General features: G+C 40.2%; 1 protein-coding gene across 11 annotated transcripts in view; it reads left to right on the plus strand.

Annotated features, from left to right (window-relative positions):
* The window catches only part of adgrb1a (adhesion G protein-coupled receptor B1a), a 230,338-nt gene that overhangs the window by 135,836 nt on the left and 71,573 nt on the right, over positions 1-22,929 (plus strand). For all 11 annotated transcript variants that reach the window (XM_025911392.1, XM_025911382.1, XM_025911386.1 and 8 more), the window contains 4 exons: positions 1,036-1,179; positions 16,118-16,193; positions 21,253-21,355; positions 21,448-21,491. In XM_025911392.1, coding sequence (XP_025767177.1) covers positions 1,036-1,179; positions 16,118-16,193; positions 21,253-21,355; positions 21,448-21,491 — 367 coding nt within the window. The remainder of the gene's footprint in view (positions 1-1,035; positions 1,180-16,117; positions 16,194-21,252; positions 21,356-21,447; positions 21,492-22,929) is intronic.

Raw genomic sequence — 22,929 nt, forward strand, 5'->3', positions numbered from 1 at the left:
TACCTGCATGAAACTTTGGAGCATCTTATGTTATTTTTCAAAGAAGAAAAAAATAAATGAAATCACACCAAGTCCACCACGTCACTGGTGAAACATCTAGCTTTAGAGATCATGCCAGGGTTACGATTTGGGGTAGAACCAAATACCTTCAGTATAAAGAAATGTCCCCAAACACAGGAAACGTAGATTTGTATTTGTTATACAGCACAGAGTCAGATAATACTACTTGGTTTATTATTAAGAGTGACTTGTCTGTCTTATGAATTTAGGTTCTGGTAAATGCTGAAATGCCTGAAATGGATGGACTGAACCTCTGGTTCTTGAAGATGTTTCACCTCTTATCCCCCTCACCTCACCACCTTCTAGAGTTCTGAGAGAACATATGTATGCTGAGTTAGCTTGTCTTTTTTGGCTCTCTGTTCAATCCTGAATTAAAATCCTTCTTCTCAGTCCTGAATGACCAGGTCCCCATCATATCTTAACGACAGCAGACACCCATATAATCCCAATAGCTATACTACTGCTACTGAGGAACTTACGATGATGTACTGAGCCACAGATTCATATCATTAACTTTTGCCTAATCTCTTCTGTAGTTTGTATTTCTTTCCCCTCACCACCAACCGATTATTGCAGATGTCTCTTCTTCCTAAAATTGAGTTCTTCCAACTCACTGTCGCCGTGTATTTTATTGTATGGCGCGATCTGATCATTGGGATTCTCTGTCTAATCTTTTTGAATCTTTATCTCTCAATATAAAGTCCCTTGAGAGTCCTTTGTCGTGTACTGGGGGTATTTACATATAAAAAAATGGATATAATTAAATGTTACATTTTCAGAAAAGTAATTTAATTATAGAAAAATGTAATGCTCACACATATGATAATAATTATTATTTGGTTTAGTTTGGTTTAAAATGAGCTCCTTGGCTAAACAAGTACTGAGATTAAACTGCTTTTTTTGTTCTTTTTTCTCCCATTTAGGTCCCACTTTCTCCCATTTTCAAGTTCACAATTTTTTTTCTTTCTTTTACAGTTCTCAGCATCCATAAGCGTCCAGTAAGGGGTCATGGAGGCATCAGCTTTCCTATGAAAAGCTGGAAGTGCATGGTGGACTGGGCTCTCAGCCCTGAGAACAAGGTCAACATTTCTAACAACATCCTGTCTACTGGCAAGCCAGGTGAGAGCTATCAGAATAGGAAGTTAGCAGAAGTATGAAAATAACATTCTAAACATAATCACCAAATACTGATTGCACGGAGCCTGGCTTCTGATTGACAATTCAGGAACACACACTTGAATCTGCGAATGTTTGTGTGTGTTTGTTTGTTTGGTTGGGCAGGAGCTGTCAAGATACAAAGGCGAAATGGGGAACAGCAGTTGATTTATGAAACCGTGTTTACTGCCATTAATCTGCAAAGCAAAGCACTCTGCTCAGACAAATGCATGCGGAGATGCTCGTATTTAATGTCGCAAATAAAACATGCAGGAGAATAAAATCAGTTTTACATCACCCGCTGTTCAGCAGCTGTACGACAAAAAGCCACGCTGTCTTCAATAAGGCCTGAGTAAGTTTCATAAAATGTTAATACAGAGCCCATCTGCTTTAACAATGTGATGGCACTGAATTGCAAGCAGGAGCATTTACATACTGACTTGTGTCTTATAGTAAAAGGGAATTACACAACACCATGGTTTTGGAGGAGGGAGGCACCATGACAAAGAAAATGAGCAAATTATGTGTGTGTGAAATATGCAATGTGTATGTGTATATGTATATTAAATTATAAAATAGGTCATTAACATTTATGAAAATGATTAATCAATACAGGGCCTAGTGCCATATAACCAACAACTAGAGCTTCATTTAGCAATACTTTTCAGACTTCAGTCAAAGTTTGCAGTATCCCAAAGCAAACGGAGCTTGTGAAGTTGTAGTTCCATGACCTCTGACACCAAATCTCAGCTGCCAAGAGAACAGAGAGGAAAATAGTGATCCTTTATTACCCTTTAGAAATAATGTTCCTAAGAGGTTGTAAAGGGTTTCCATCTGGAAAAAAAAGGAGACACCAGAGACATAAACAACATAAATCAACACTATGGTGACTGTGGCTCAGGAGGTAGGCTTATTGCCTGCTATTCGTAAGACAACCCATCAGTATTTTAGAGTATCACGATACTAAACCCTGATTTGCCTTGTCAAAGCTTTTAGGCTTAGAATAAAAGCGCTGTATGAATGTGGGTGAATGAGGCTTGTAGTAAAAAGCACTTTGAGCACTCAAATAGTAAAAAAGCAAAAATACCAGTCCATTTTTTAAAAACATTTTAAGTTTTTAATCATATTTTTCTGTTGATTCTTTGGAGTTCCCAATTTGTATATCTTTGTGGAAAAAAAAGTTAGATAATTTAGATAATATTTCAAATAACCGCCCAGAGGTGTTTCAAGATTGCAGCTGAGACTTGCTTCTGATTTTGAATTACACTAACAAGTCCTGTTCCCTGTGAATTACATTTGTTTTCCAAGTATTTTTCCAGGATGGCATTTGTTTGTGATGTTTCCAAAGTATCTCTGTTATTAGCCAAGCTTGGCCGTTTTCTTTTCAATTACCTTTTCAGACAACTAGTCATATATTAGCAAAGTTTCTAACACTGTGATATCTTCTGAGACCTTAGCAAGAAGTTATGAAGGATCAAAACCCCCTTGAACTTTTCCACATTTTGTCACATTACAACCACAAACATGAATCAATTTGATTGGAATTCCAAGTGAAAGACCAATACAAAGTGGTGTACACGTGAGAAGTGGAACGAAAATCATATATGATCCCAAACATTTTTTACAAATAAATAACTGAAAAGTGGGCTGTGCGCAATTATTCAGCCCCCTGAGTCAATACTTTGTAGAACCACCTTTTGCTGCAATTACAGCTGCCAGTCTTTTAGGGTATGTCTCTACCAGCTTTGCACATCTACAGACTGAAATCCTTGCCCATTCTTCTTTGCAAAACAGCTCCAGCTCAGTCAGATTAGATGGACAGTGTTTGTGAACAGCAGTTTTCAGAGCTTGCCACAGATTCTTGATTGGATTTAGATCTGGACTTTGACTGGGCCATTCTAACACATGGATATGTTTTATTTTAAACCATTCCATTGTTGCCCTGGCTTTATGTTTAGGGTCGTTGTCCTGCTGGAAGGTGGACCTCCACCCCAGTCTCAAGTCAGACAGTGGGGATGGTGTGTTCAGAGTGATGTGCAGTGTTAGTTTTCCACCACACATAGTGTTTTGCATTTTGGCCAAAAAGTTCCATTTTGGTCTCATCTGACCAGAGCACCTTCTTCCACATGTTTGCTGTGTCCCCCGCATGGCTTGTGGCAAACTGCAAACGGGACTTCTTATGGTTTTCTGTTAACAATGGCTTTCTTCTTGCCACTCTTCCATAAAGGCCAACTTTGTGCAGTGCACGACTAATAGCTGTCCTGTGGACAGATTCCCCCACCTGAGCTGTAGATCTCTGCAGCTCGTCCAGAGTCACCATGGGCCTCTTGGCTGCATTTCTGATCAGCGCTCTCCTTGTTCGGCCTGTGAGTTTAGGTGGACGGCCTTGTCTTGGTAGGTTTACAGTTGTGCCATACTCCTTCCATTTCTGAATGATGGCTTGAACAGTGCTCCGTGGGATGTTCAAGGCTTGGGAAATCTTTTTGTAGCCTAAGCCTGCTTTAAATTTCTCAATAACTTTATCCCTGACCTGTCTGGTGTGTTCTTTGACCTTCATGGTGTTGTTGCTCCCAATATTCTCTAAGACAACCTCTGAGGCCGTCACAGAGCAGCTGTATTTGTACTGACATTAGATCACACACATGCACTCTATTTAGTCATTAGCACTCATCAGGCAATGTCTATGGGCAACTGACTGCACTCAGACCAAAGGGGGCTGAATAATTACGCACACCTCACTTTTCAGTTATTTATTTGTAAAAAATGTTTAGAATCATGTATGATTTTCGTTCCACTTCTCACGTGTACACCACTTTGTATTGGTCTTTCACCTGGAATTCCAATCAAATTGATTCATGTTTGTGGCTGTAATGTGGCAAAATGTGGAAAAGTTCAAGGGGGCCGAATACTTTTGCAAGCCACTGTACATGACAGTGACTGAATATTCTCTATGTGCTACAAAAACTAGCACAGATTCAGCCCATCTTCTCAAGATGAGTATTTAGCCATGGACTTCTTTTAATGCTGAGACTCTTCCACAGAGATGAGTGGTAATTCATTGGTGGAGTTCAAAGATGTTCCCTAGGCCAAACTGAATGTACGGTACAGTAAAATCTTGCCAGAGTCTACCCAGAGAATATATCTGCAAGTACCAGTATCTCAGGTGGCTCATTTGGCGTCAACCTTTGTGGTGTCACAAAGGTGACCATATCCTTAGTCAAAAGTTTGGTATATGTAGGATGAATTAAATGAGTTTCTGAGCAGTTTCTGAGTTGGTACAATGTCCACTCAACCTGTGGACATTGTACCAACCTGTTTGGATTGCACCCTGAATTCAAAATGACACCAAATGTCATTTTTTAGTGTATGTGTTCTGCTTCTGAAGTAGTGAATTCAGATATTTCAAAGCTATATATAAAAACCTCAAAAAATAAGTCAAAAAGACCGGCAGAGTATCTGTTGGAAAAGGTAGAAAATCCTAGGCATGTCCATATTATTTTGCTGGTCAGAGGAAAGAGAAGAAGAGAGACTTCATGCCCTGTGCCATTCTAACAGTTAATGGGGACAAAACCAGGTGGGCTTGACTTTTGTCTGTAGTCAGGTGCTAGGTGCACAGCTTTCAATCACAGCAGGGCTATTTGACAGCCACTAAGTTTACGACGATTAAAGACAGTCCTATACTGCTAGCATGCCAGTGAGGCCGTCGCTCCCAACCAGGAGTCAACAGGAGCCAATCAGGACTAATTAGAGACAATTTTCTCCGCAGCTAGAAGTGTCTCCCAACGGCAATGTCACACCAGCAGCCAGCCCTCTTAATGCATACAGCATGGACTTGCTTACATTGATTAAAACAGCTCTCTGATCCCTTGCTTGTGCTGATTGATTGGTCCCTTCACACAGCTCCAAAATGTTCTAAAATAAGCTTTATTTTTCATACAAAGGAAACTACAAATTGCATGCTTTCTGAGTTACAGAGGAACCGAGAGGAGTGTAAATAGAGTAAGGGTCCACAAGCAGGATTTTCCTGTTCTTTGCAATGTGTAAGCACAAAACAGCACAACACTCACCTGTAATTTTAAACATGAAACAATTTGATCAGGTTCTGATGTTTATGTTAATTTTACTCTGCTTTTAACAGTTAAATTAATTGTTAAATTGTGAAAAACAGCTAAAATAGAAAAATATTTCTTGTAATCGTGACAACCTAAACTCAAGTACAGGTTAATTTAAAGGTGTGTTCAAGGCTCCACTCTAGAACTGTGTGTAGGTAGCTGGTGTAACTGGTAACTAAAGCAGCTGTGATTTAAACATCTTTCAAAGGCAGTGTTAGCAAAAATTCATTTTACATGATCAAAATACTATCGGACACATGGAATTTGCATATTCTGTACTCCATGATCGGCATGTGTGCGTCTGTAAGGAGATAATGGAGTTTAATGGGTTTTCTAGTCCAGTTCCTCTCACCACTAACAGGTTCAGATTCTGAACAGTAAAACTGGAGCCATATTGTATGTGTGTGTGCGCGTGCGTGTGTGTTTATGAGCAGAGATTTCAGAAATTTAGCTGTTTAGCAGATATTTAACGGTTTCCGTTCTTACACACACATAACATATAAACTATTGTTCCTCCAGGCTAGTTCGTACTGAGCACAGACAGTCTGGCTGTGCCTATTGGTTAGGCCAGCCAAAGCGTGTATGAGCAGGACAAATAATACTTCAACCCCCTCACACTCGCACATGTCTTTTTCGGTTACCCCCTGATGCCCATGGGAGCTCAGCTGTTGCCTGGGAGCTAAAGCCTTTGCCTGCTGCCTGGCACACTTCTGTGTTCTCTCAGGCTGCCATGTAGTGTGCTGGAGCAGAAGATTTGGAAGTATTCAAATGTCCTAGCAGATGGAGTTATATGTGAGAGAGAGTGCATGTTTGTGTGTGTGTTTTAATTATTATTAATATTTGTACTATTATTTGTATTATTATTTTGCCTTTGACACAGCTGCCAGATAAAGAAAGCATTTACTTCCCTCAGGCCTGTCTGTGACTTCATATTCTCCAGCAATTGAGTCTCCTCACATGTCGGCACTACTCTTCAGCAGTGGGGGTTCACCCACAGATAGCTGCAGCCACAGATTTTACAGATCAATATCGATGGAAACAAAAGTATAACTTGGTGTTGCTGAACCACACATTTGTTTGTTCTTGTTTATCCACTGTATATTTTTGAGATTTGGGAAGTATGACCAACATAAATAGTTGGTAGCTTTGGTTGTGGTTCAAAACAAGAAAACTGTGAGAAAGGTTCATACAGTAATTGAGATAGCCTGCCAACATGAATGCTTCTACAACTTAATGAAACAAGTAAAGCTGACATACTCATCAACATTCAAGTTTATCAGATCTGTGTTGTCTACAGTGTGGCTTCCAGTGAACTCACAAGAATGCTAAAATCTTTCAGTGTGTTGGCTCTTTTAGAAAGAAAAGCAGTCTGAAATTGCAAAAGTTATTGCATTTAGCTTAAAGTGAAATATCTCTGTCCTGATAGGAATAGTCTTTTCTGGATTAACTGTCTAATCCAACCCAATATCAAAGCAGAGCATGTAATAAACATGCTGGTCCACCATGTCCATTTTATACTTTTCCTGTCCAAAGTGTAAAATGGGCATTTACGCAGTATAGTACCACCAGGGGGAGATAATATATTTAACGCCACAAAGTCGCTAGTGACCAAAGGAGGAATGAAATGCATTCCAGGGTGCTGTCACAACCCGGCTCATAGGAAGTGACAAACAAATGGGAGACCACACACAGGCTTCTAAAGGCTGTAAAACATATTTAATGAAAATAAGGTAAAGTAACTTAAACACAATGTAAAGGACATAACAGCCATAACTAAAACTTCCAAACGAACAAGACGGGAACCAGAGACAGAGCCAGTCAGAGCAAGAGAGACCCAGCTGGTTCAGTCAAAGTGTCTTTTATATGCACTGGGACTGGCCTGCTCAGGTGTGCTGCATCTGTAATTGGGTCAGCTCCACCTACCTGCAGGAAACAGGTAACAGAAAAAACAAAACACAAGGCCAGCCCACTGGCCGTCACACTCCCCCCCCCATAGAACAGGGTCTTACCCTGAGTTGACAAACACAATCATTTACATTATGAATTTGCAGCTAGACGAACATGTACACATGTACACCCATGCAACACCTTTCTGCATGCTCAAAGTCCTTTCATCTTCAGCACATCTCCAACCTCAGCAACCTTGGTACCTAGGAGCAATTTAAGAGGAAGGAATAAGACACTGGAAGAGACATACTTCAAAGCATATGAGGAGTGAAGCTGCTGGTTACAAAGGGGCACGGGACAAAGCATCTGCCAAGACATTATCTTTGCCCTTAATGTGCTGGATGTCCAAATTGTAAGGCTGCAAAAAGAGAGCCCACCGCATGAGCCTCTGATTTGGGTTCTGCAATGAGTTCAAGAAAGTGAGAGGGTTATGGTCAGAAAATACCTCAATAGGCCGAGCAGAATCCAAATATACTCTGAAATGCTGCAAGGCCAAAATTAATGCCAAAGCTTCCTTTTCAATGACTGAATAATTCAGCTGATGGGAGTTGAACTTCTTGGAATAGAAACTAACTGGATGTTCAGTACCTTGCTTGTCAGCTTGGACTAGAACAGCACCTGCACCAATGTGGCTTGCATCCACATACAGCTTGAAGGGCTGATCCAGACGAGGTGCTAAAAGCACAGGTTCAGAGCACAGTAAAGCTTTCACATCCCGAAAAGCTTGCTGGCATGCTGCAGACCAAATAAACTTTACTTTGGCCTTCAAAAAAATCAGTCAGAGGAGCAACCACTGTTGAAAAGTTTCAACAAAAACAACGATAATAACCGACCAGACCCAAAAATCTCATGAGTTCTTTTTTGGTTACTGGAACAGGGAACTCTTTGATGGCCAACACCTTTGCATCAACCGGCCTCACATAACCTTGGCCCACAACCTTACCAAGATAGGTCACAGTTGCTTTTGCAAATTCACATTTTGCCAGGTTGATAGATTTCCCCAAACTAAGCGTTCAAACAGAGTGCGAATACGATCCAGATGATCCTCCCAGGTGCTACTATATACCACCACGTCATCTAGGTAAACAGCACAGCCTTTCAGCCCATTAACAACCATATTCATGAGTCGCTGAAATGTAGCTGGAGCATTGCATAAACCAAATCCCATGACTGTATATGAATAAAGACCAGATGGTGTGATGAAAGCAGATATTTCCTGAGCTCTGGGAGTCCGTGGCACCTGCCAATATCCCTTCAACAGGTCAAACCTGCTCACATATTCTGCTGCACCAACTCGGTCAATACAGTCGTCAATATGAGGCAAAGGATAGGAATCGGGTTTGGTCACTGCATTTACTTTACGAAAGTCTGTGCAACAACGTGGTGATTTATCAGCTTTTTCTACCAACAAACATGGGGAAGCCCAGCTTGATGATGACGGCACTGCAATGTTGTTTTCCAACATGTACTGAACTTCCTTCGCCATTATTTTACTCTTTTCCTCAGAGACCCTGTAGAACCTCTGCCGGATTGGTTTTGCATCACCCACATCAATATCATGCTCTATCAAAGTTGTTTTAGAAGGCGTATCTCTAAACAAAGTTGGATAACTTTTAATTAATGCAGACAGTTCTGCACGTTTGTCAGTAGGCAAATGGCCCAACAGCACCTCCAAGTTCTGAAGAGTTTCTGAATTCTTCAGACGACCAAGCAATACAGGATCATCAGGTGCTGCCACATCCTCCCCCCCACAAACTGACTGCGCCATTGTACAAGCAGTCAACGCTGGACTCGAAGTGGAAGGAGAAATGAGAGAGCCCGACAGACCAACGGACAAAGGACGAACATGATATGGTTTCAACAAATTAACATGGCAAAGTTGATTTCTTTTCCGGCGATCTGGGGTAGCAATCAGATAATTCAGTTCAGACAGTTTCTGTACCACGGTGTAAGGCCCAGCAAACCGTGCCTGGAAAGGTGACCCTGCAATCGGCAGCAAAGCCAAAACCTGGTCACCCTCACTAAACTGCTGCTCGTCAGAACGCCGGTCATGAAAATATTTCATCTTGACCTGAGCCTTCCCAAGGTTCTGTTTGGCCAACTGACCTGCCACATACAGTCTGTGCCGAAAAACATTAACATAATCTATCAAATTCACTGGTGGTTCACCCGATAACCACTTATCACACAGCACTTTCAAGGGACCCCGAACTTTGTGGCCAAAGACCAAGTCATTTGGGCTAAACCCAGTACTCTCCTGGCACACTTCTCGCGCTGCCAACAGAAGCCACGGTAAACCTTCCTCCCAGTCACTCCTCATCTCTGTGCAATAGGCACGCAACAAGGACTTCAGCGTTTGATGGAAGCGCTCTAAAGCACCTTGGCTCTGCGGATGATAAGGAGAGGCTTTGTTATGTGTAATATTCAACAGCTTAAGAACTTGTGCAAATAGATTGGATGAAAAGTTTGATCCCTGGTCACTCTGGATAATCTTCGGTATGCCAAATATAGAAATAAACTGTGTCAATGCTTTCACCACAGACTTGGCTGTGATGGTACGCAGTGGATATGCAGCAGGATAACGCGTAACCTGGCACATCACAGTCAAAAGATACTCTGAACCAGATTTTGATCTAGGAAGAGGGCCCACGCAGTCAATGATCAAATGTTCAAATGGGTTACTCACAGCAGGGATGGGACAAAGTGGAGCAGGTTTGATAGATTGATTGGGCTTACCTACAACTTGGCAAATATGGCAGGTTTTAATGTAAGCTGAAACATCACGCTTAAGACGTGGCCAAAAGAAGTAGCGCAAGATGTAATTGTAAGTCTTCGTCACTCCCAAATGCCCAGATTTGTCATGAGAACACTTCAACACCTCGTCATGGTATTTAGTCGGAACCACAATCTGGACAACTGGACGTCCAACACAGTCCAACCCTTGCGGACTCCACTTACGGACTAGCACATCCTCATGCAGAAAATAACCCGAGGCCGCACTTCTAGCGTCAACACTAGGTTGCACCTGGCGAAACAACTCAGCCAAAGACGCATCAGCATGCTGTGCTTGAACTAGCTCTTGTTGGGAAACTGACAAATGTTGAGGAATAATGAAATCTGGTTCAACCTGACACTCTTCTGCTTGAGTTACAGGCTCTGTATCCCTTTTAGCTGCAGCCCTTGTAACAGCGCAAGCTACAAAGTCAGAAAAACCCTGTTCACACTCATGGGACTCATTCAGAACTCTAGATTTAACAGGCAAAGAACTGTCAGCCCAGACGCGATTTCCAGCCAAATCATTGCCCAAAATCACATGTACGCCCTCAAGTGGCAAAGCAGGACGAACACCAATGCAGATATCATCATCCACAAAACTGCATGACAGCCTGACTTTATGCAGTGGAGCACAGATAGTGGTTAAACCCATGCCTTGAACAAGTACACACTCACTAGTATCAGTAACCTGTGAAAATGGTAACACGGAGGCTAAGATAAAAGAATCCTTCGCTCCTGTGTCACGCAAAATCTTTACAGGAACTTTATGAACATCACCTGGGAGTGATACAAACCCATCTGACACAAAGTCCTCAAACCCCGAATAGCTCTCCGAGTCAGACTTAGTCAAAACTGGCATTTCCTGAGAGACTACTGAAATTTCCCGTGCAGGAATGGTAAGAGCCACAGGCTTAACCTGTTTGCCTGTACGCGCCAACTTGCTTCTCAACAAGGGACATTCTGCTTTCCAGTGTCCATCACCATGGCAGTAGTTGCAAGCTTGACCAAGCTTACTGGGCTTCACACCACCATAGCCTTTTGCAGGATCTGATGACATAAACTTAGTTTGACCCAAAACTCTAGCAGGAGCACCAACTGAAAAAGTGTTTCTACCAAACTGCCCCTTATGTGCCAAGACATATTCATCTGCCAATTTAGCAGCGTCAGAAACTGTTTTCACTTCCCGTTCGGCAATGTAAGTTGCAACCTCAGGAGGAACACGATCTTTAAACTGCTCCAATACCATTAATTCACATAAATCCTGGAAAGTAGACAGTCCTAGTGCAGAACACCATCTGTTGAAGTGTTTAGTCAAATCCCTCGCAAACTCCATGATCTGAAACGTTGACGGTAAGCTTCTGGTACCAACTCATACGCTTTCAGAACTGCATCTTTAACAGTAGCAAAACTCTGACAATCATCTGCACTAAGTGCTGAATAAGCTTCCTGAGCCTTTCCAGTCAAAACCGACTGTAACATAATTACACAGTCAGCCTCTGGCCATCCTCTCAATTCAGCAACGCGTTCAAAAAGGGAGAAAAAGGCATCTGGCTCTTTTTCATCAAATGTTGGCACCAAGCGCAAATTACGCACAACATCAAAAGTTTCAACTCCTTGTGGAGAAGACTCTTTAGCCTCCACACCACCTGATAACTTGCCCGCCTTGATTAGGTCTAGCCGATACTGCTCTAGCTCCATCTTTTCCTTTTCTAACGAATGCCTCACACGTTCTTTCTCAATGCTCAGCTTGTCTCTTTCCATTTGCAACAGTAACAACTCCTTTTGCTGCTCAAAAGACAAAGCAACAGCAGTTGAGACCACAGACTGATCAACCTCCGCCCCTAAAGTCTGCATTTTACCTGGCAACACGCCTTTCTTTACTAATGCAGCCTTTAACACTCCTTTGATCTCGTCTTTCAACCGTTTATCCCCAACATCGACATCATAATGTTCAACAAGTTTCAACAGTTGTTCTTTAGTATAACTGTTTAAGAGTTCCTCCGATGGAGACTGAATAAAAGCACCAACTGTAGCCATAACAGCAAAGTATTGATCTTTGAAATGCAAGTGAAATCAGCACTTACCCACTAACTGCCTAACCAAAATCTATGTAACTGAAGCCTAGTCTTCATGCAGTTACTTACGGTGGGTACTTATGCACTAAAAACCGCCAGAAAGAGAAAGGTAACTGCACAAACAGCGACCCCCTCAATTCTGGGGACGTGCTCCCGAGACGAATGCTCTAACCGTGTTCACCGCAACAGAAATATCAATGAATGAATCTCAAGAGAGAAACACTCCTTCAACCTAACAGGGAAAGCACTGGTTTTAACTTATGCACATTCAATAATCAATACAGCTCATACGCTCCAAAGGTGACACAACACAGCACATCAACACTAGCTCCACCAAACCTAAGCCTATAGAAAAACATCAGTGTTAACATGACTGCCTCCACTCAATCCCCCTAACAAAATGGCCTCCCAAACAAAACACACAGCAAACACAGAACCCCAAACCACCACAAATAACCAAACGCATCAGCAATTAACTCAACAATTGCCTACAAAGCAAGGCCTAGCCAAGACACAACCAGACAAAGCCAGCCAAACAGATGAAATCAAACAGCACTAGGTGCAATCAGCTGCAAATAGACCAGCTCTCAATCAAACGTCAGAAAGCTTACCAAACCAGGGTAATTGCACAGACGAGCCCCCATTTGTCACAACCCGGCTCATAGGAAGTGACAAACAAATGGGAGACCACACACAGGCTTCTACGCCAGTGACAGCCAGTGGGCTGGCCTTGTGTTTTGTTTTTTCTGTTACCTGTTTCCTGCAGGTAGGTGGAGCTGACCCAATTACAGATGCAGCACACCTGAGTAGGCCAGTCCCAGTGCATATAAAAGACACTTTGACTGAACCAGCTGGGTCTCTCTTGCTCTGACTGGCTCTGTCTCTGGTTCCCGTCTTGTTCGTTTGGAAGTTTTAGTTATGGCTGTTATGTCCTTTACATTGTGTTTAAGTTACTTTACCTTATTTTCATTAAATATGTTTTACAGCCTTTAGAAGCCTGTGTGTGGTCTCCCATTTGTTTGTCACTTCCTATGAGCCGGGTTGTGACAGTGCGTCTGTGCCAGAAGCATTTAAGCTAGGTGGCTAATTTGTATTTACATGTAAATGTGTTAATAATATCTATTTAAACGCTTTCCCCTGATTATTTTCATGTTGGCTTGAAAAAAAATGTGTCCCTCTGCTGGTGCTGCAACTTACTGCAACTTCTGCATGCATGTCTATTTCAAGTTTTGGAAAGGCAAAGAATAAAATGGGCATGTTGTGATACTGTGTTGTCTAATCAGCATCAGTTTGATGATGATGAGTCATCAAACCATACTTTGCCAACTCCACATTCGCCAGAATTTTAACTCATCCTGACAATTTAGAGAGATTTTAGATAAACAAAAAACTCTCTACAATCAACACATAACCAAACGATCTTCTATTAGGTGTCTGTGAAGGTTCTCAGTCATCCAGGTCATCGTAGTCAAAGGAGTTTGCAAAGAAAAGCGTCTGGACTTCTTTAAGTTGCTTGAAGACGTTTTCACCTCTCATCTGTGTTGGCTACGTCTTCAAGCAACTTAAAGAAGTCCAGACGCTTTTCTTTGCAAACTCCTTTGATCTTCTATTAGACTTTTCAAAGATTTGTGTTCTTGCGTCCAGTAAAGTTCCAGAAACTTGAAGGCGCACAAGGGACAATTCGAAGGCACACCAAAGCTCTGGAGCATAGTGTCCCAACACCAGAAAGACACTAAATTATTAAATTTTCCTCTTCTTTGTTACATTTGTCAACTCTTTTTGAGATTAATGAGGTTGATGTGACTCCTAACACAGTATAGACTTGTTTAAAAATGTAAAAAAAGCCATGAAATTTAATCTATTGATTCATCTGAGGATTCCAAACTGGGGTTTAAATGTTCATTATAAACACTGATCTTTTCCTAAGTTTAACCAAACATTGAATGAAATCCAGTGAAACTGAAATGTAAAATTACTGCAAAGGAAGGATTCAAACTCAAAGACTATAAGCCTGGCAACCTGAGCTGTGAACAACCCTACACGCCAAGCAGCCAGTTCAAGAGAGTTACATTTGGAAGACACACTTTCCAGTTTAGTTTCAGGTGCAGATATTGAAAGAATGAAATCACAATAATTGCTGTAAGTAATGTTGAAATCAGCATTTTATGCAATAAAATAGGGGGTGGGGGGTACAAAAAGGTCCTAAAAAAGGTTTGCAAGAGTTTGAGAAGCACTTGTGTAGCAGCACAGAAACTTTCAAACCATGTGAGAGTTTTTTTTTAGTTCTCCAAGTGAAATTTATTTTAAAAAATGTTATTGTTTTTCCCAGAGTGATGACAGTATCGCTAACGTTGCTATAGTCGCCTGCGATTCAAGGAATCAGTTTGGTGTCAAACAAAAATATACAAAGACCATGGACAATATTTTGTATTTGCGCTTATAGTGTGTGTGTGTGTGTGTGTGTGTGTGTGTGTGTGTGTGTGTGTTGCAGTTTTTAACAGAAAATTAGCTTTGGTTTTAACTTTACATATCTGTCTGAGCATGTGCATGATTGTTGTTCTGTGTGCACAGTTGTGTTTGCATGTATCTGTGGGTGTGTGTCTAACAGTGTGAGAGACAGAGTTCATAGCTGAGTAGTCATGTAGGCCAGCCCCACTGTAAGTGCTCTGGGGGCTGGAGGAGTGGAGGCAGTGTGGCTGACCTGCATTCTGTAGAGAAAGCCATTGTGCTAGCAGAGACTGAGACATACAGCCTGTCTCATTGGACTCCACTTGCCTGCATGTCTGTAGCCATGGACTAAAGTGGGGTGGAACAATCCAGAACAGGGATCCAGCACCTCCAGTTAGTGAGCATTAAATCTGTTAGGCAGGTTAATCCACATTACTGTCTGTCTGAATGGGTAAATCTTCATGTGCTGCAGCCTGGCGTGTCTTTCAGTGATGGCATTGAGATACTTGCTCAATAATAAGAGCATAATGATAACAAACAGCTCACTTACAACCTCAACAAATCCTTTTTCCTGCTTAACCCTGTGATGCGCTCAAGGTGAAGAAGTAAAATTGCATTCAAGGTACTTTGGTGTCTTGCTGGAGATACAGGGCTGAACATAAATTATCTTTTTAAAGTGACGGGTCATTCAGTAGCAACTTTCTAAACAGCTCAATAAATTAAAAGACATGCAAACAATTTTTATACGGTTCATCACAAAATGTGTCCACTAAATGTACAAGTGAAGTATACTAAGTATACTTAGTATGCTATACTATAAGTATACTATAATAAGTATACTATACTTTTGTGTCATTCAAAGGTTGTATGAAAAGATGTGATAGACAGTTTATTATAGGCTAAATTGGTTGGTTTGCAGTAGTGTGGTGCAGTTTACAGTTGGACTGTACTGAGCAAAATGTAACATTTATGTTAGGCTACTTCAAGGGGAGCAGACATCGATTTAAACTAAAAGTAAAGATGATGATACAGAATCGATTCTCTCACCGAATTTGACCTTTTATATGTCTTAAAAATTAACCCACTTGACAGTCATATGGATTAACCTGCCTAAGAGATTGAATTGCTCACTAACAGGACGTGCTGGATCCCTGCACATTTTAAGTGCTATGTCCAGATGAACAGAATCAACTTTTTGGGATTTCCATATCTGGATGATTGAGCATGCATCAAGACATTTAACTTTTATACTACCATTATATTGCTTTGGAAACATCTGTGTGACACATACTATCTCCTATTGAATTCAGCTTGCTAAATCTACAAAGAATACTGAAAAGCACTGGTCAGCTGATAGCAGCCTGTACAGAAAAAATCTGCTGGATTTGTAGAACAAGTGATCATTTGATTTATTTCCAAGGCATGTTTTTCCTGATTGTTTACTGCTACGCCCTTGGAGGTCCCTAAGTTTGTTCTTAGAGTTCCTCCCATATGCCAAATCCCATGTTAATCCTTGGCTGTACCTCTGTTTCTTTCCTAATGCAGATCCAGACGATGCCTCGACATTCGTAACTGGCATTGCTCTGTACAGAAACCTGGGCAGCATTCTCAATCTGCAGAGGTAAGACTGCTCAAGGCTGCTTCTGAAAGAAGGGGAATTTGGGGAGGTGGATTTCAGACAGTGAGCCAAGGGAATTTGATAATGGGTTTGCATGAATGCAACAGAATGTTTTATAATTGGAACCAACGAACCAGGGTTACTGGGTTTCACAAAAAAAAAAAGATTTTCCATGTGTCAGTGTAGATATGACTTTGTGATAGAGGATACTTTGCCATTAGTTGTGGCACAGAAGTTCTCATAAAATCTGAAGACACTAATTCATCTCAGATTTCCTTTTTTTGTTTCATCTGACTTTTTTTTAATCCTGGAGTTTTTGGTTTTATGTAATGGTTTTGTTCAGCATATGCATTTTGTAGTTATCATGAAGGCAGAAAATAATAATTATTAATAAATAATAATTATCAGTTAATGAAAAATGCTTATATAGCCTAGGGTCAGAATGGGTCTCCATGCGCATTACTGTGGGATTTTCTTTTTTCTTTAGGGAATACTTACATTTGATTTAAATGAATCTGTCAGTGAAGTCACTTGAAGACATGCACTGGACTTTGTATCCAATTTTTTAGGTATACTACTAGTGTTTCTAGGGGTGTTAAGTGGGTTTGCCATTAGTTGTGGCACAGAAGTTCTCATAAAATCTGAAGACACTAATTCATCTCAGATTTCCTTTTTTTGTTTCATCTGACTTTTTTTATTCCTGGAGTTTTTGGTTTTATGTAATGGTTTTGTTCAGCATATGCATAAGTAATATTACTTACCGGGACATTTATTCTCTCCTCATTTTCTTTCGCCGAAAAATTGTTTTCTGGTGCCGTCTTTTGTGCTTGGCTTTCCTTCCTTTGCTAACGTGATGCTGATAGTACAGAAGCCGATGTTGCATTCACTTCCACTCGGATATCTGAGCTTCACTGTGAAAACATAATCGTACGTTTCATATTTGATTGAATTTTATTGTTTTAGCTTCGGGGTGGCCAGTCTGGTTGGGGGACACGCCACAGTTTGTGTATGATAATTTTTCTCAGTTTCTAACTGTTAAGGCACAAATCAAATCCTGGAATATTCCAGCTAAAACTGGCTCTGCAGAGTTTGATTCAGTTTACTGAACTCTGGTATGTAAGAGGCAGAAAGACACTCATTGCATTAATTGCACCTTTATTTTCTTTTATACTGTGATGCAAACACATAGCTGTTTCAGTGAAACATACTTGTCACAGGTTACCCACATAAACACTGCAACAGTATGGAAGATAAATGGTTAATTTATCTCAGGTGAATCTGGGTCATACACTGAGAGGTAAGGTAACAACAGAATCAAGTGGAATTAAACATTTGTCTGAAGTCAGTACTATCCTTAATAGAGTTAGTCCAATCTTCAAAAGTTATAAGATAAACTCTCCTAGTAGCTTCAGTTACATTTTGGAAGACGTTTTTGCAGAGAAACATGTATGTGGCTTTTGTCCCCCTTCAATGTCACTTTTATGTGATACTGGATGGTTAAACAGCCTTTTTCTTCCTGTGTTTATGGGTTGTCTGTGTTAACCGTGTCGGTGTTGTTGTTGGTGTTGTAGTACTAGTAGAGCTGGGCGATAGAACGATAACGATATGTATTGCGAAATAACTTTTTCTCGATAGAAAAATTTAACTATTGCGATAGGCCTCATCTCTCTTGTCCTCTTAAAAGAAAAAAAAGAACAGCCAATCCAAATTAAGTAGCGCAGAGCCGAACCAATCACAGCCGCAGTGTCACGTCACGTGACTTGTTACGTACAGCACAAGTGCCAAGGCGTACATGTGTATTTGTTTGGGAAGCAGCCAGCCGGGCTGCCCAGGTAATGGAGGAAGTGAGTTTGCCGACTAGAGAAAAATCAACCGAGAGCGTGAGCGAAGGTTACCAAAGAACCTTGATGATGGATGATGGTTCCAATGCCGGAGAGATTGTCGAACGGAAGGGCCACAGAAGTTCCGTAGTGTGAAGGTATTTCGGCTATTTCAAGTCTGACAAAAAACAGAGTAGCGCGCACTGTAAATTGTGCCGAAAGCAAGTCTGGAAATACAATAAAGCGGTGCATGCTCAATCTCTGACTGAAAGCGCTGATTCGTCATTCGGCTTTTGTCAGACTAAAGTAACTGTTAAAACTGTTTGAAAAGCTAAGCTATACAACAAGGAGAGATTGAGAATTTCCTTTTAGTTCTCAGTTTATTTGATATTGACAAAAGTTAGTCAATTTTGTCTGTTCTTCTGTAAAACAAACTAAGATTTATTTTTAGAATTAAAATTTTGTTTCTAAGTGGAATTGACAATTTAGTCTGTTTTGTTTTTTCTGTTTTGAAACTTAAACGCTTTAGCGGCTGCCTTTTGTGTAGTTTGCAATATTTGCCTTTATTTATCTGAAACTGAAGTCTCATGTTCCTTAAGTACATCTACCCTGTTGAACTTATTATGGGAAATAAATATTTAAATCAAAACAAGCTGCTGATTATTTCACATTTTACTTGTGAGCAACGGCACATTTAAATCTTACAAATAGTTATTTGGCTTATATCGTGATATATATCGTTATTGCCTGAAATGAAAAAAACATATCGTGATATGAAAAAATCTTATATCGCCCAGCTCTAAGTAGTAGTAATCAAAAGGGAGTCAGTTGCACCTGGTTCTTCATTGCTGCAGTTAGCCAGCTGTTTGGAAGTGAGACAGGAGCCAATTTTTTAAATTTTTTTTATTTGTTACTCAACTATTTGTATTTGTATTGTGCAGCACTCTCATTGTACCTCAGGAGAGACTGTTGGAAAAATATGCACAATTCGATTTTGTTTTAAACATTGCCATATTTTCACCTCAGGCTGGCTTCTTATTCCAGCGTGGCTGTTTTAAAATGAGCGCTCTTGCCGACCAGTGTTTTCAGACAGCACATTTTAAGAACTAGTATTGACAGATCATAAACGGTCCCTAAAGAAACATGATCTCCAGCAACCATTGATTGGCATGTCACCTGCTAGTAAATACAGTAGATGGTTGAGACAATTCTTATAGTTTAGTAATTGAACTTTTTAAATGATAAAATTGAAATATTTTCTTAAAAACATCAAGGAGATATTCCATGTTTTTGTGTTTCAAACTAATCAGGACTAATTCAGTGCATGGTGTGGAGGGTTTTTTAAAATTTGGTTGTTTTTGTTTTGTTTTTGTCATTTTTGGAGCCGGTATGCAGTCTAGGATATGTTGCTAGAACTCCCTATCAAGAATTCCTGTGGTCAGCGATGGCCAGTAAAGCTTAAGTTATCAAAAGTGTAGAAAGGTATTCTGAATTAATCCAACTGCTTTAGTATTATAGCGACGCAGATCACACACACCATTTAACAACACCACTCAAGACGTTTAACCATATTTCAATGCAGCAAAACTGTGCTGCCAGGCCTTTTAGCATCAGCTGCAACAGTGAGCACTTCTAGCTAAATGAATGCAAGGAATAAATGTAGGAGTACTATTCTCGCAGTGGGTGGCCCCATGTATGCCTTATTTTTGCAGGTAAAGGCATATCTTGGGGGGGAAGTTGCAGTAGCTGCTAGCATGATGATTTACATATGTTTTAATAGAAATAGCCTGCAGTAACGTTGAGAAGGAGTAATGTATTATGATAATATGCTAAAAACACATGCATTGATAAAATTAAGAGAAAAATCAAGCAGACCCTCACCATCTGAGATCTATATTTCTGCTCTTCTTCACTCTTCTTTTTCCCCCAATTTTATCTTTGTCTCTACTCCTTTTCTGTTTTTGATGCCTCTCTAAAAGAAAATGAGAGGAGTTTGAAGCGAGAGACTAGGTGACACAAAAGTTTAAGATGAGTGATTGTGTTTTCAAATAGTGAGAGGGTGATTGTGTGTTGTGGATACAGTGATGATGTGAATAATCAGGAAACACAGCACGGGCTGTTGAACACAATTGGCCAACTGGAAGCTTTCGATGTCAGTTCTACCAGTAGCTATTCACTCTTTTCTGATTGTCTGATTCCACATGATTGATAGTAGCTATGGAAAAACAGAAATAGCAATGCATACTAAGCAGGGACACAGAATTTAAAATAAAATGTCTCAAATGTTATAAGATACTGAAAGACAATGTGCTTCAGTTACTGGAAAGGAAGGATTACTGGATCCATTGGTTCTGAAGTAGAGCACAAAGATTCTGGCAACTGGCTGTAAGACGACCTAAGCAGAAATGTGTTACTTATCACCCTGCTGATTAAGAAATCATTGCTCATGTGGTCTGGATCTCATAAAAAATACAACTGAACACAAACTATCAGTATTTAAATGAACTCTAAGTGCCTTAGCTTTTTGTGGCAGCTACATAATATTTGCTAAACTAAGGACAATGTCAATATTTCCTTCCAAATTTCATTTGAACAACAGCCTTCAGTTTGACTTTGTCATCTGTGGGTGCCATTATTGGCAGTATATTCCCCAAGTGACCTTAAAGATATCAGGACTGTGAACTTAATCAGAATCAGGGACATCATTTTAGCTAGCTTAAAGTCAAGTGTCATTTGATGTTCGATAAAATCAAAGAACTGGAGTCAGTAAGACCAGTGATCTTCCAGACAGTAATTCATCCGTTTGTCTATGCTAAATGAGTTTTTTCAATTTTCAATGTTGAAATGCACTTCTGTGTTTGTATAGCTATGTTTCCTCCATACATCTATTTATATTTTGTTTGTCCAGACATTCCGAGGAATCCTCTGCCCTCTGTCACACCCACTTTGGGATGAATTAGATGAATTACATGCATTCATGTGTAGCATCTCCCAGTTGTATTAGCTTTAATTTCCAGGGGTTTGTTTTGTTTTATTTATGGTATATATTAAATTAGTTGTCAGTTAACCACTTTTATAATGAAATATTTTTATAGAAGAATCCATTTCATATATTAGAGACTTCAGACAAAACATTGGCGTGCTTTCATCTACATCTGAGTATCTTGAAATTTTGGGTGCATTTCCACTGCAGTATAGATTGACAGTTAAAGGTGACAGTACTGCCTTTTCTCTTCTTGTAGAAACAGCACAGTCCTCAATTCCAAGGTTTTGTCAGTGACCATCAAGCCCACCCCTGCTTCCCTCACTGTTCCATTTGTGGTTGAGTTCTCTCACCTTTATAACGTGAGTAAAAAATAAACTTTTTACAGTTATACAGCTGCTGCGACTGATCCTCTTTCATAACCATGTGGTTTCTCTGTTCTCCATTAATGTAGGGCACCACCAACCACACCTGTATATCCTGGGATGAGAGTGACAGGTAAGGCCCATGATATTTCTGATATGTCATTTGACAGCACATACAGACTTATTATTAAATATTAATCAAATAATAATTAAATATTAATTAATTCTTTGTGGCATGGATTCAGCAGGGTGTAGGACATTCCAGACGTCATGCAATTTAATTCCTGAGAGATTTGGGGCCATATTGAAATTAGAGCATTAGGCAGTTGCTGAGGATTTTTCAGCTGCACATCCATGATGCTTTCCACCACAACCAAAGATGCTCTATGATCTAGTTACTGTGGAGGCTATTTGAGAACAGTGAACTCACTGTTGTGTTCAAGAAACCTTGAGACGATTTGAGCTTTGTAGCCTCAGTTTGCTTCGTGGCATCTGGTGTTGCTCATCTGCTTCAGGGTTTTACATGCATCAGAGATGCTCTTATGCATATCTTTGTTGTAATGAGTGATTATTATTGCCTACCTTTCAGCTCAAAGCAGTCTGTCCCTTCTGATTTGATCTCTGACATCAAAAAGCCATTTTCCAGCAGAAACTAACACTCATTGGATACTATCCCAGTAGATAAGCAGTCTCTGAAATAATCAGACCAGCCCTCTGGCACCAACAAACATACCATATTCAGTGTCACCTGAATCACCTTTCCTTTCTTGGTTTGAACTCCCACAGATCTATAGGCCTAAATGCACTGAGTCCATGCTCTGAGATACTTGTGTAAAGAAGAACAGGTGTACTTAACACTGTGGCTGGTTATTGTTTGTATACACCTATATATGTGAATATCTTTTATGGTGAAGCTTTAAATAATCTGAAGCTAAAGAAGCTAATTATTGCAAAATTATTTTAGAATGTCTGGAGCTTGCTCCATGCAAGACAATTAATATACTGGATTACAGTCTGTAATCCAGTATATTAATAAAAAAATAACTGGGAAGTTAGTATGCATGCACATATGTAAATATCCATCCATCCAGCACAATTGCCCTCACCCAAGGGAGGTACTCTGGGAAAATAATGACCAAAATTAACAATTGTGTCACTATTTACTAAGATCTTTTTTTTAAATGTCATTCTGTTGTTGCTCAGGTCTTTTCAATAACCACACGGACCCTCTGTTTCCATTTCTTTAACACACAAACGCATTTTACCACAGCTAACAGTGACGAGTTATCATAAATTTTACTATATTTCTGAAAATCTCTACTGAAAAAAGACATACTCCAACTTTTAGTCCATATCTGGGAAACGTAGGCTTTGGTGAATGATTTAGAGCCCAGAACGTGAACGTGGTGCATTGATTGCATATTATTATTTAAAAATGATTAAAAAGAAAACAAACTGCATCACCCAATTACAAGCTATGCCATGTATTAAAATCAGACCCACATGCATAGTAATACATGGCACCTAAGTCGAGTCATTAGAGACGCCATGCTCCCTCTGAAGTTCTTTGG

The sequence above is a fragment of the Oreochromis niloticus genome, linkage group LG11 (assembly GCF_001858045.2).
Source record: "Oreochromis niloticus isolate F11D_XX linkage group LG11, O_niloticus_UMD_NMBU, whole genome shotgun sequence".
NCBI classification, from domain to species: domain Eukaryota; kingdom Metazoa; phylum Chordata; class Actinopteri; order Cichliformes; family Cichlidae; genus Oreochromis; species Oreochromis niloticus.